The sequence below is a fragment of the Chaetomium strumarium genome, assembly GCF_033439665.1.
Source record: "Chaetomium strumarium strain CBS 333.67 chromosome Unknown B0T15scaffold_6, whole genome shotgun sequence".
In the NCBI taxonomy this organism is placed as follows: Eukaryota; Fungi; Ascomycota; class Sordariomycetes; order Sordariales; family Chaetomiaceae; genus Chaetomium; species Chaetomium strumarium.
This window is the reverse complement of record NW_026944434.1, coordinates 2,871,235-2,883,733: the sequence shown is the minus strand read 5'-3', so window position 1 is coordinate 2,883,733 and position 12,499 is coordinate 2,871,235. Positions and strand designations below refer to the sequence as shown.

Below are 12,499 nucleotides of genomic sequence, written 5' to 3'. Positions count from 1 at the left end.
GGGGGAAGGGCGGCAGGATACAGCCCGCTCGGGAATAAGCCAGTGGTTCTGGTCTTGTTAGGGGCCCGCTGTTGTCAAACCACCCCAAAACCACCACGACACCACATCCAAGCCACTAGCGCCGCGGGATGCGCCAGAGTGCGGAGAATGCGGTTCGCGGGGTTCTCACGGCCTCGTGGGTGGTTCCCCACGGTTTGGGTCGGCAGACGACGCCGGAGTGGGTTCTGAGTTGAAGTTCGCGACTCCTGACTTGCCAGCTAGCGGCCCCTATTACCCCGTCTGCCCGACATCACACCGAACCCTGCTGGCCTCTCTACAAAGACCTTCCTTTTCTTTGCCCTCATCTGCCAGTTGGAACATCATCTTGAGATTTAGACCTTCATCAGGCTCGGACGTGCTAGGACCTGAAAGGCTGCAACACCAACCCGCTTCAACCCTCTCAACCTCGACACTAACCGCCAGCAGCCATGGGCTCAATACCCGACAGCATCACGGTCGACGATGTCGAGATCGTCGGCTTCGAGGTGACCGACCTGCGGTTCCCGACCAGCCTGGACGGCGTCGGCTCGGACGCCATGCACGTCGGCACCAACGGCTCGCATCCGTACGTGCGCCTGCTGACCAACCGGCCGGGGCTCGTGGGCGAGGGCATCGCCTTCAGCAACGGCCGCGGCAGCGAGCTGATCTGCCTCGCGCTCGACATCTTCGCCCGGCGCGTGGTGCACAAGACCATGGCCCAGCTGACGCGCAACATGGGCAAGACGTGGCGCTACATGGTCTCGGACTCGCAGTACCGCTGGGTCGGCCCGGAGAAGTCCGTCACCCACCTCGCCGTCGCCGGCGTGCTCAACGCCGTGTGGGACCTGTGGGGCAAGATCGTGCGCAAGCCCGTCTGGCGCATCGTGTGCGACATGAGCCCCGAGGAGGTGGTCCGGTGTATTGACTTCCGCTACATCACCGATGTCATCACCCCGGAGGAGGCGCTGGAGATGTTGCAGAGGACCCAGAAAGGCAAGGACGAGAGGTTGCAGGAGGCACTGGAGAATAAGGCCGTTCCGGCGTACACAACCAGTCCGGGATGGCTCGCCTTCAGCGGGGATAAGATGAAGGAGGTGCTGCAGGAGACGATTGCGCAGGGGTTTACCGTCTTCAAGTTCAAGGTTGGGACCAGCCTTGAGGCGGATAGGGCGAGACTGAAGGCTGTGCGGGACGTTCTGGGGTATGATAATGGGTATCAGATCATGATCGATGCCAACCAGGTAGGGTTTGCCTCCTTTTGAGCACTCGCAGATTTTGCCAGGCTGGCTGACTCGATGCAAGGTCTGGAGTGTGCCAGAAGCGATCGACTACATGAAGCAGCTGGTTGAGTTCAAGCCTGTTTTCATCGAAGGTCTGTGAACCCTCTTCACTTCATCCTGTCCAGGAAACACAAACTCACTAAAGGGATCCTAGAACCCACCAATCCTGACGACGTCCTCGGCCACGCAGCCATCCGCAAAGCCCTGAAGCCCTACGGTGTCGGCGTGGCAACCGGCGAAGCCGCCCAGAACCGCGTGACTTTCAAGCAGCTCCTGCAGGCGGAGGCCACCGACGTGGCGCAGATCGACGCGGTCCGCCTCGGCAGCGTCAACGAGTGCCTGGCCGTGATGCTCATGGCGCTCAAGTTCAACGTGCCCTGCGTGCCGCACAACGGCGCCATGGGCCTGACCGAGCTGACGTCGCACCTGAGCCTGATCGACTACATCGCCGTCAGCGGCAAGCGCTCCATGCTCGAGTTCGCCGACAGCCACCGCGAGAATCTCCGGCACCCGTCGCAGATTGTCGACGCCCACTACGTCACCCCGCTCGAGCCGGGCTATTCGATCGGGTATACCGACGAGGCGCTGGAGAAGTACACGTACCCGACCGGGAGCTTCTGGCGGAGTGATATCGGCCAGCAGATCATTGCGCAGCCGACGGGTGGCGAGCTGTGATTGTCTCTTTGGGGTTAGTCTTTGGAACTAAAGCGAGGACACGCTGTTGTCACCGCAAGGAAGAAGAAGGAAAACAGTCCTTCTCGTGTGGGGAAAGCAGTACTGTTTCACATTGCGATGATAGACGGGCCGTGCCTAAAGTCTATCTCCTTGTCTGACCGCCTGACCGTCCTTGCTCTCACGTATCCCGGATCAAGCAAACATCCGCTTCCCTGTCTTAGACCGCCGTCGGCCTCCCCGACAGCTTCATGATCTTCTCCACGGCCGTCATCAGCCAGTCCTTGTCCGGAGCTGCCATCAGATCCACTACAACAGGCAAATACTCCGTCTGTCCCGTGATTCTGGATTCATATGGCACGTCGCCAATGGGAACTGTGATGTCCGGCGCTCCCAGAATCGGCGGCAGGAACATCTCGTCGAGCGCGGACTGTTCCTCGGGGGAAGGAGATGGCATATCGCGATAGTTGGGTGCCACATTCGAGATGGGGAGGATGCCGAAAACTTGCTTCTGTTGCTCTTGCGGAGTGTCGTGGTAAAAGATTGTGCGCATCAGCCAATCTCGGTATACCATCAGTTTGTCTTCCGCTTCCCGATGCTGCGCGGCCGTTACGGCTGCTCCCTTTTCCCATCGACGCTGTACGAAGGGGATCACATAAGGAGTCCTGCCGCCGTGACGTTTGGCATACTCCTCACGGAAGCCATCGGTGGAGTGATAGAAGGCGTAGTAATAGGTACGCGTGATGACGTCTCTGAGATACTCGTCGATGTCGTCAGAGGTTCCCTGGGGGTGACTACATCTCCAAGACTCCCGGATAGATGATTTCCTGATCGTTGCAGGGAGACGAGCTACGGCGTCGATGAGAAACCCATGAATCAAGGCCATCTGCTCCTTGTTTTCCACTGGTAGATGGTCGACCAGGTACACGATTTCGTAGGAAGGTCTCCTGTCCTGCGTGCTGGTAATTACAAGGCAGTCATCGTCGTCGATTTCGTGTTTGATCTTCACGTTGTGATTTGCGATGTCCCTGTCATGGCTATGCGAAATCCAGGAGTTCAACGCCGACTGGAGGTGTCGGAGCTCTCTTGAGAAGATACACGGCGTATCGAATAATGAGTAGATAGAACAATGCCGCTGTGACGACTGAGCTAATTGTGTGATGGACGAAACTGCCAGATACCGTTGGCCACGGCCGGTCGCCGTCCACCGCCGCTGGTGTCGGTACCGATGCCGCAATCCACCCACTCGTAGGCAGCCACCGCTGCAGCAGTGCCACTGCTGCTACCAGCGGGGGATTCATAACCACCCCCTCGGGGATTGAAAGCGGTGGGAAAGTCCACCGCATCAAGTGGCTCTTCACGCGCGATCATCCAGCTCAGTTTCGTCATGCCCAGAATATGTGCGCCATCGCAAGCTGGAGTCGCTATCACCGAAGCCGTAAACTCTGCGGGTTCGCTGATCTCGTAATAAGCCCTGTTGTTGAGGGACGTTTTCAACCCCTTGATACGGAACACATCTTTCACCACGACCCGCAACCCCCGCGCGGAGTGGTCCCATTCCTTGGAATATCTTGCGGGTACAGCAACACTGCAGCAATCATACGAAATACCAGCGACTCGGAGCTGCATGTCCCTGCTTCTTGGTAAGCTTAGAACTTGTAGGGTTGCGGTGACCCACGGAAACCACCGGCTAGGTTTCGGCCTCAATACTGTGAGAAAAGCGCCATGGCTGTCGTCATAGAGCCGGTACACAGGCTTGAGAGTTTTGTCTACGTATAGGTAGGGTCCGGGCGGAAGACGGCTCGCGAGGTTCCAACCGCTCCGAATGCCCAGCCATTTGGCTCTAATTCCTAGCAGGCAGGCTGCAGCAGCGGGAATTGGAGGCTTCGGATTGGTACAGTAATTAGCACCCCGTCGCAGCCCTGCTCCATGTCGTCGAGTCGTTCCTCGAGCCATTCCTGGGTCAAGCGTGCTCCACGCTCAACCATGACAACGGTCACCAATGAATGTGGCACAAGTTCATCTGCGCACCGGAGGCCCGGCTGAGGATTGAACTGTGAAGCCAATCAGTATGGAAAGTCATAAGCGAAGGGTGAGTGGAGGCGCGCATACAGGGATAGCGCCAATGGCAGCATATCGGATTGAGTCGCGGACGAAGATTATATCGTCATCGACGGACTCCATTGTTCCGTTGAGGTCACAATTCTGTCGAAACAAAAATGGAAAAGGTGGTCTTTCGAGATGGATGTTGAGTCGCTGCGAGAAGGGTTTGCAGCTTTAAGAAAGATGTGGCAGGATAAATTCGGGAGAGCAGTTGAAGGTACCCTAACAGGAAGGCAAGGTTTTCGAAACTGAAGTGGTCGGTTTAGGTTATGCCATGCCAAAAGCAAACGGTTTCAACCAAAATGATTAAGTTTGCCGAGTCAAATGCCCCGAAAACTTCTGATAGAGCAGTTCTTTTGGGACATCATGATTGATCAACTAGGAAGTTTTCTGTTCCCTTTCTTCCCCGATAGCACCAAACCATGTGTGACGCTCTACCACCGTCATGCCGACCGGCGACCATAACTATCACAGTTTAGAACTTTCAGCAAATGCCCCTGACACACACAAGTCCAGCAGCATGAGGCCCGACCCTTAAGTTCGTAGACCCGACAATCGTTGCTACCGTACTCTCGACATGTTTCTCGTCAGTCAACAACCATTTCCTTAGATTGTCACGGCATACGAGGTTGGAATAACAGGAACACAGCCGTTAGCTGGAAGATGGGGGAATAACTACGGGCGACGACGTGGCTTGCGAGTATCTGGTGTCGTCTTCGGCATCCGATATCAATACCATTGGGTTTCGACACCGGGCTTGGCGGCCTTGTGGGTGGTCTCTCAACATTTGTTTGGTTGAAAGATGGGTTTTTTTTTCGTCCGGCCACCGCTTGTGTGCTTGGTCTGGTACCTTGTGCCGTCTCTCGCGACCTTCCGTCGCAGCCCGCTAAAGAAGACTACAACTACCGGGTAGACTATGCCCGCTCGCTCACAGTCGTCCTACCCATCGTCATGTTGCTGGGCAGCCTCAGCACAGGAGGCAACGAAGTGACCTGGGGCGACCCGCTTGTTTGGCTCACGATGTTCAGCTACGTCGTCCAGTTTGTCCTGTCTTGTGCATCGAACTTCGATATGCTGAGCAGCCGATGTTCTCCTCGTTCTGCTGCTTCATCGCATCGTCTACCTACTAGGTCAGGTACCTTAGGCTTTAAGTATGCCTCATTCAAGACAGCAATGTGGAATAGCACCTGATTATCCAAATACGAAAACGGAGCGCTTCCTTGCAATGCAAAATGACACGTTTTCGTTTCATCATCGTATGTAGTCGGTTGTCTACCTCCAACGAGAACTCAGACACAAGCCATCATCAGCCTCTGCTTCCTCTGCATCTCTTCCATAATAGACACCACCACCTCCAGACTCGAGCCGCGGTACGCCCACGGTTTCACGTTGTCGATGGCCAAGCTTTGCAGCTCATCAATGTCGGGAACTAGGCCGGCGAGGGCGGGGCTGCGGGAGGCCAGGGTGAGGACCACGATGGCCCCTAACGATCTATCCACAAAGCCAAGCCAGTCAGTGTGGGCAAGTGAGAAGGGATTTCCGAGGCTGAGAACTCACGACAGCGAGAAGGTCCAGGTGTACTGGCTCTGTTTCACAAGGATCTTAGTGGTGTTGTGCAAGTACGCCCTGCAGCTCTCAATGCAGACGCCGGCCTTCTCCAGGATACCGGGATCGGACACGTGCTGCAGATCATGTGTGACAATGTACAGCAGGAAGGGGCGGTGGATGATGTGCCTGGCTGCGTAGTACCGGATGCGCAGCACCGTCTCGCGGTCGCTTCCGGTGGCCTCTGTCCCGAGCGAGGGCCGGAAGGGCGCCGGGATGGACTCATACCATAAGGTGAGCTGCCGCTGGAGTTCGCCGCACACGGATGTGGCGGACGCGATCTCTGTGGCGGAGAAGTCGTCGAGGGCAGTCAGCGAGGTAGACGACAAGGAGAGTGGGTTCTGTTTTCGGGGGTACAGCGAGTTGTGCACCCGGTTGAGCAAGCGCCGGATGGAGATCTCAGCCAAGTACGCGGTTGATGAGGCCGAGTCGACGGAGGTGAAACTGGGGAGACTCGTCTGGTCGATCAGCTGCTGGAGACCGCTCTGTGGCAGTTCCAGCTCGGCTAGGCGGTCACATTCGACTAGGAAACACGACCAGAATATGCGCAGAATTGTCTCTTTCGAGGCTGGATCGTCTTCACGGGTCGACAGTCTGTCGGAATACATGTCAGTGGTCAAGCTAGGGTGGATATGGGGCGTGGTTCTCCATACCGACAAAGCTTGAATTGGAGAAGTGAGGAGGCGGAATAAACTAGCCGCCAGCTCTGGAGGGGCCGGATAATGTAGGCGAAATATACGCTCGCCAGCACCAAGGCCTGCGGTAGCAGCAGGTTGTAACTGACGGACCACGACGACATGGTGACCAAGGTTGGCAAGGCCGCCTGCATGTACACCATGCCCGGTGGAGAAGTCTGAAAGCCTTGCGCGCCACGAGGCGCCAGCGTTGCTGCTCCGATGGCGAACACCACGAGACAGAGGACCGACTCGATACTGCACGGGTCGGCAAAGTAGTTCTTGAGAAAGTCTTGGTAGATGCGGTGGAACTCATCCTTGTCGAGGATGGGGTGGCATTGGTAAGCGTGGGAGAAGAAGGCGGACAGAAGACAATCCAGATACTCCTTGTCCAGCTCGGCCGAAGTCAGGGGCGTCACGGCGGGTTGCACGGGGAGTTCTGTGGGCAAGGTGTTCCGGGACTCCAGCAAAAAGAACAGGTCCTCCGGATACTCGCCGATCAGCTGCTTCATGGCTGGCAGGCGGAGCAGGTAGTTGGAGGAAGTCTTGTGGCCGACGGGGATGGTGAGCGGTGCCAGTTCCGGGTCGGCGACCGCGGTCAGTTGGTGGTGCGGCTCGATGCCCAGGGAGGGCAACGTCCACGACGGTGATGAAGCGGCACCGGCAAGATCGTGCGACAGGATTCGCGCCGCCTGGAGCGTCGACGCTTGGCTGGCCGGCGACGTGGCGGCTATGCCACCGGGCGATTGAGAGACGATGGCCTGGATTCCCGACACAAGTGCACTGATGCCCGGCAGGTGGTGCTGCAGCATGGCCTCAATCTCCTGTAACCGGCTGATGATTTCGCGACTGCCGCCGCTGGAGTCGATGCGTTGCGACGGCGTGTCATCGTAGCGGCAGTCGACGTCTGCTTCTATGCAGTTCCGGCAGGCCGGGCGACCGGCATCGCAGCGGCGCTTCCTGCGGGGTCGTCGGTTAGTATTCTGAAAGATCGAGTCGAGGCACCAAGCGCCAAAAAGCATTACCTGTGCCGACAGAAGGTGCAGGCCAGCGCTACTCTCCTGCGGTTGAAGCTCATGATGTGGTGATTGCGGATACCTGACCCGAGGCCATCTGCGGGCCGCCTGTCCGCGCTCATCTGCTCATCTGCTCATCTGCTCTTTTGGCCTGGTTTGTGGAGAAGGAAGAGGAGCGAGAAGGCTCCTCGGCGGTCCACAGGGCAGACGGACGCTAATAAACGGCAAGTCATTTGCCGAGGCGGTATTCATGCAGGAGGTTACAGGGGTGTATTTCATGCATGCAAAGGGATTATCATCATGACTCGGCTGAACCACCACGGATAGGTATTCTTTTGATCGCGTCGCCTTGATGGAACGGTTGGCCTATAATAAAGGAAGAAATGGCTCGATCGCAGCGCACCCATTTCACTTCTCAGACCTCAATTGAACAACAGATCTCAATGACATCCTCTCCATTAAATTCCACTTTGGTCCCAATTAATCGGCATATGAAGCTGCGAAATTGCGTTCACCGCTCTCCACTTCGTCTGGCACCAACCAGCATCAGCATCAGGCATCATCCCCGTCACATTATTGACATATCCTTTTTACCGTATTACACACCGACCCATAAAAAACATCAAACATCAGCTGTCTCCCGTTCGATGTGCGCCGACTTGACATTTTCGAGGTCCTTCTTGTCCAGCACAGCGCCGCCAATCTCATCAGTTGCCGCGCCGTCGGCAATGCGTCTCTGCTCGGCGTCCTTGAAAGCCTGGGGCCGGCGGCGCTGCGTCAGCTCGGGCTTGTTGAAGACAAGGGCGCCCGGGTAGGACATGAAGAGCTCGTCCATGTCCTCGAGCGTGCGGCGCGACGTCTCCGGGTACAGGAAGAACACAACGGGGAAGTAGGCCCAGCAGAAGAGGGCGAACATGAGGTAGAACCCCCAGCGGAGGTTGTCGACGCCGACCTTGGTGAACTGCGTGACGATAAAGCCGCCCATCCAGTTGGTCGCCGTGGCCGCCGCCGCGCCGCGCGTCCGCCAGCCGAGCGAGTTGACCTCCGAGTTGTACACCCAGGGCACCTTGGCGAAGCTGGTGCCGTAGAAGAAGTAGTATAGGAAGAACATGGCCGTGGTGACGTTGCCCATCTGCTTCTTGTCGGCGTCGCCCGCCTGCGCGGCGCGGAGGCACATGGATGCGATGAGATAGCAGGCACCCATGGTGGTGGCACCGTAGAGCATCATTCTGAGACACATGGGTTAGTTTATTACTAGTGCAGCAAGGCAGCTGATATTTGACAATAGACAACTCACTTTCTGCGTCCAAACCGGTCAATGATCAGGATGCAGCAGAGCGCAGCGCCCAGGTAGATGGTGCCGTTGACGCCCGTCATGAGCCGCGCGGTCTGCTCGTCCAAGCCGACGCTCTGCTGCAGAAGCGTGGGCAGATAATAGCCCAGCGCGTTGACGCCCGAGAACTGCTGCATGAACTGCGTGCCCATCGACAGGAACAGGCGCCTGAGGTTCTGCTGCTTGTCCTTGAACGTGATGACATCCATGAAGGGCGCTCGATCCTTGCGCTCGTTGTGGATGGCCGTGCGGATGGACAGGAACTCGGCCGTGACCGCCTCGTTGTGGATGCTGACTCCCTTGCCCTCCAGCCGGGCGATGATCTCGAGCGCTTCCTCGTGGCGATCCCGGAGCAGCAGCCAGCGGGGCGATTCCGGAACGAACAGCAGAGCGATGGTGACGAAAACCGGGAAGATGAGCTGGAATCCCAGCGGGAAGCGCCACTGCAGCGGGCCGCCCGAGAAATACAGGCCGTAGTTCATCCAGTTGGCCAGGCAGAAAGCCGCGGTGTTGCACACGCTTTGTACGACGACCAGCTTGCCGCGGACGGCGGGGCGGGAGCACTCGGCCTGGTAGACGGGGCAGGTGGACGACGTGAGACCTGGGAGGGCGAGAGGTCGTTAGGGCGAGGCCAAGGCAAAAACCAGGTAGGCGGGAAACAAGGTCAGCAGAAAAACACTTACCCATGCCGAAGCCGTTGATGACACGGCCGATGATCATCTGTGGCAGATGCCACGAGACGATCTGAAGAACCGCACCCACGGCATTGGCGACAAGCCCGAGCGCGATGGTCTTTTTGCGGCCGAGCTTGTCGCCGAGCGTGAAGGCAAAGATGGCGCCGCAGAAGGCGCCGAGCGAGAAACAGCTGGACGTGATGCCCGAGATGTTGGCCTGCTTGGTCTCGGGGAACCAGTGCTTGAAGTCGGCCGAGATCAGCACGCCCGAGAAGACGCCCTGGTCATAGCCGAACCATGACATGGAGACTTCTGTCTGTCAGCCAGTGGAGCTGGACAAAGTTGACCCTTAGAAAAAGGGTTTCTTACCCGCATTGACCACGGTGATGGCGGCAACCAGCCAGTTGCCGCTCAGGCTGTTGAAGAAGCCCATGGTAGGAAGACGGCAGGCAAAACTAGCAGGCGACGGCAAAAGTGATGGTGGCCGATTTGTTGATGGCGTCTGCTGGAGAGCAGGAGAAGCCGCGTTCATATAGACGGGCCAAACAAGGACGCGTCCACGGCTGCCGGTCCTCGACGGACTCGACGAACGACTTCTGATGTCTGTTTCCCTTGGTTCTCAGCTCTTCGCTCCTCACCTCCGCATTCCGGGAATACGGTCCAAAGAACTTCAACGTCTAGCGCGCTCGGCAACGCGCGTGGAGAAACGGAGACGATGGAGTTCTTCTTCTCCCCATGGGGAATTGGGGACGAAGATGGGGAGAACGTCGGGTGGTGCTAACTATGTGGGCCGGTCTCTCCTTAGTCCGTCTCCACGGCATCCCATGTCGGTCCACAAAAGGACGGGATGCCCATCCCCTGGCCGATAGCGCCCCTGAGGTTGCATGCATCATGGTGTTGCAGACGGGTGTGGGCGGCAGGACCTCCGCCGCGGAACCAGGGCACTCGCCCGGTTGCATGTTTCGCAGCGGGGAAGCGGCACACCAGCGCGGGGAGGGACGGAGTAGGTACCGCCCGCTCGGACGACCATGTTCCAGCTGTTCGAGATCAGGACTTTGATAGTCTGAGGTTGGGTGCAGTTTGGAGGACAGACCTAATACCTTTTTCGTTATCGAACTCTCCTACGGGACCTATGCCAAATTTTGAGTCCGAACGAAAAACGCTCCAGACTGTGAGCTGAAGGCGGAGTCTCGGAGAGGGTGGTGTGAAAAGAGCCCATAGTTGAGATGACGCAGACAATGTGTGTATGGACCTCCCGTCCCGTACAATGCTTCCCATGCTAATTCACAGCAACAGACAATACGTTCTGGTCACCGGTGCGACCGGCTTCATTGGTGCTCATGTCGTCGACCAGCTCCTCAGCCGGGGCATCAGAGTCCGCGGTGCGACGCGGTCGCTAGCAAAGGGGGAGGCCATGGTCAAAGCCCGGCCCCAGTACGCCGGACAACTCGATTTCGTTCAGATCAGGGACTTCGACGGGGTCAGCGAGGCCGATGAGGCCAGCATATTCGAGGATGCCGTCAAGGGCGTGGACGGCGTGATTCACACCGCAAGCGTATGTCTCTCATACATACTACTACTTACATCCCCCTTCTACACACTACTACTAGTACTATACTCACCAACTCACCCCAGCCACTGACCTACAATACAACCGACAACGAAAAGGAACTCATCCTCCCCGCGATAGCCGGCGTCCGCGCGATCCTGACCGCCGCCTCCCGCGCCCCCTCGGTCCGCCGCGTGGTGCTCACCTCCTCCTTCGCCGCCGTCATGGACGCCAACCGCGCCGCGCCGCCTTACTTCACCTACACGGCGGCCGACTGGAACCCGCTCAGCTACGCCGAGGCCGCGGACGCGGCCACCTCGGCCGTGATCGCCTACCGCGGCTCCAAGAAATTCGCCGAGCTCGCCGCCTGGGACTTTGTCCGCGACCGCGCGCCGCACTTCGACCTCGCCACCCTCTGCCCGCCCATGACCTTCGGCCCCGTCGTGCACCCCGTCGAGAGCGTCGACAGGCTCAACGAGTCCAACGCCATGCTGTGGAAGGTCGCGAGCGGGCAGAGGCCGCTGCCCGTTGCGCGTGTGCCGTTCTGGGTGGACGTGCGCGACGTGGCGCAGGCGCATGTCGAAGCGCTGCTGCGGCCCGGGGCGGGCGGGAAGAGGTTCCTGCCCGCTGCGCCGGAGCGGTTCTCGTATGGCCTTGCGGCGAGGATTGTGTTGGAGGAGTTTGACTGGGCGAAGGCGAGGGGTGTACGGGAGGAGGAACAGACGATTGATGAGAGTCATGGTGTGGATGGCGAGACGGCGGCGCGCGAGCTGGGGTTGCGATATAGGAGCTTTAGGCAGACGGCTAAAGAGCTCGTGGCACAAGCTGCGGCTATGAAGGGTGCTGGGCTTACATCGTAGTGTGACTACTCATACTGTAGTAATGCATATGGCACGAAATGTTGGGAAGGCTTCGACCATCTACAAAGATCTACGAAAGTCCCTAGAGGTTGCCAACTTTAATCGAGGGTGTTCTTGCCTTCGTTTGTGTTTGCAACCGTTGACAGGATGCCAACCGTGAGCTATGTGAGTCTCGAACCTTTAGGTCTGAGAGTATTTCGGCTCGGCTATTTTCTCCTCAGTCTACAACACTTTTGGTTCGGACCCGGCTGCACGGATACTTGCCACGTGGGTTCAGTACAGCTGCATGCATGACACATAGCCGAGACCCGATACTCTGGGAGGAACGATTGCCAAGGCTATCGGCAAGAGAATTACTAGTACAGTACCGACGCACTCGTGTGATCCCCAACTACTAGCTTGGCTCCGAGGCGTTTCGGCGGGGTTGGGCGGCATCTCCGTTCCGCCTCGTCCCAGGGCGAAGCGGGTGGAGGCGGCATGTTACGGCCGCCAGCGAAGTCACGGGCCGAGACTCGGGGGGAGAGAGAGAGAGAGAGAGCTCGCCTCCATTGAAGTTAGCTAGCCTCCATTGAAGTTAGCTAGAGCCTAGTGGTAAGCCATCCACATGACATCGGCCACATGACAAGCTGATAGATGGATCACTGTTGTCCCGGCATAAAGTCATGTGTACTACAGGAGACTCGAGTACCATTGCCCGGAGGGACCATCCAGGCAT

The 12,499-nt window shown here is 57.9% G+C and overlaps 5 protein-coding genes across 5 annotated transcripts; 2 read left to right on the top strand and 3 right to left on the bottom strand.

Moving 5' to 3' along the window:
• Positions 1-348: 348 nt before the first annotated feature.
• On the top strand, positions 349-2,197 carry B0T15DRAFT_282340 (enolase C-terminal domain-like protein). Its single transcript, XM_062863597.1, has 3 exons — positions 349-1,259; positions 1,321-1,390; positions 1,453-2,197. Exons 1-3 carry the CDS (start codon positions 468-470, stop codon positions 1,971-1,973), a joined length of 1,383 nt encoding a protein of 460 aa, XP_062719475.1. The 5' UTR covers positions 349-467; the 3' UTR covers positions 1,974-2,197.
• On the bottom strand, positions 2,082-4,154 carry B0T15DRAFT_560867 (amidase signature domain-containing protein; the record flags this gene model as incomplete). Its single annotated transcript, XM_062870542.1, has 4 exons — positions 2,082-3,007; positions 3,142-3,558; positions 4,002-4,024; positions 4,083-4,154. The coding sequence occupies 4 exons, from the start codon at positions 4,152-4,154 to the stop codon at positions 2,191-2,193; spliced, it is 1,329 nt and encodes a 442-aa protein (XP_062719474.1). The 3' UTR covers positions 2,082-2,190.
• Positions 4,155-5,626: 1,472 nt separating this feature from the next.
• B0T15DRAFT_402118 (uncharacterized protein) lies at positions 5,627-7,430 on the bottom strand (the record flags this gene model as incomplete). The annotated part of the gene is made up of 3 exons (XM_062865139.1): positions 5,627-6,272; positions 6,332-7,312; positions 7,378-7,430. The coding sequence occupies 3 exons, from the start codon at positions 7,428-7,430 to the stop codon at positions 5,627-5,629; spliced, it is 1,680 nt and encodes a 559-aa protein (XP_062719473.1).
• Positions 7,431-7,990: 560 nt separating this feature from the next.
• B0T15DRAFT_487033 (general substrate transporter) lies at positions 7,991-9,808 on the bottom strand (the record flags this gene model as incomplete). The annotated part of the gene is made up of 4 exons (XM_062866405.1): positions 7,991-8,597; positions 8,666-9,302; positions 9,385-9,684; positions 9,745-9,808. 4 exons carry the CDS (start codon positions 9,806-9,808, stop codon positions 7,991-7,993), a joined length of 1,608 nt encoding a protein of 535 aa, XP_062719472.1.
• A 710-nt stretch (positions 9,809-10,518) lies between these two features.
• B0T15DRAFT_282275 (uncharacterized protein) lies at positions 10,519-11,892 on the top strand. The gene is made up of 3 exons (XM_062863596.1): positions 10,519-10,615; positions 10,672-10,930; positions 11,011-11,892. Exons 1-3 carry the CDS (start codon positions 10,602-10,604, stop codon positions 11,782-11,784), a joined length of 1,047 nt encoding a protein of 348 aa, XP_062719471.1. The 5' UTR covers positions 10,519-10,601; the 3' UTR covers positions 11,785-11,892.
• The last annotated feature ends 607 nt before the right edge of the window (positions 11,893-12,499 follow it).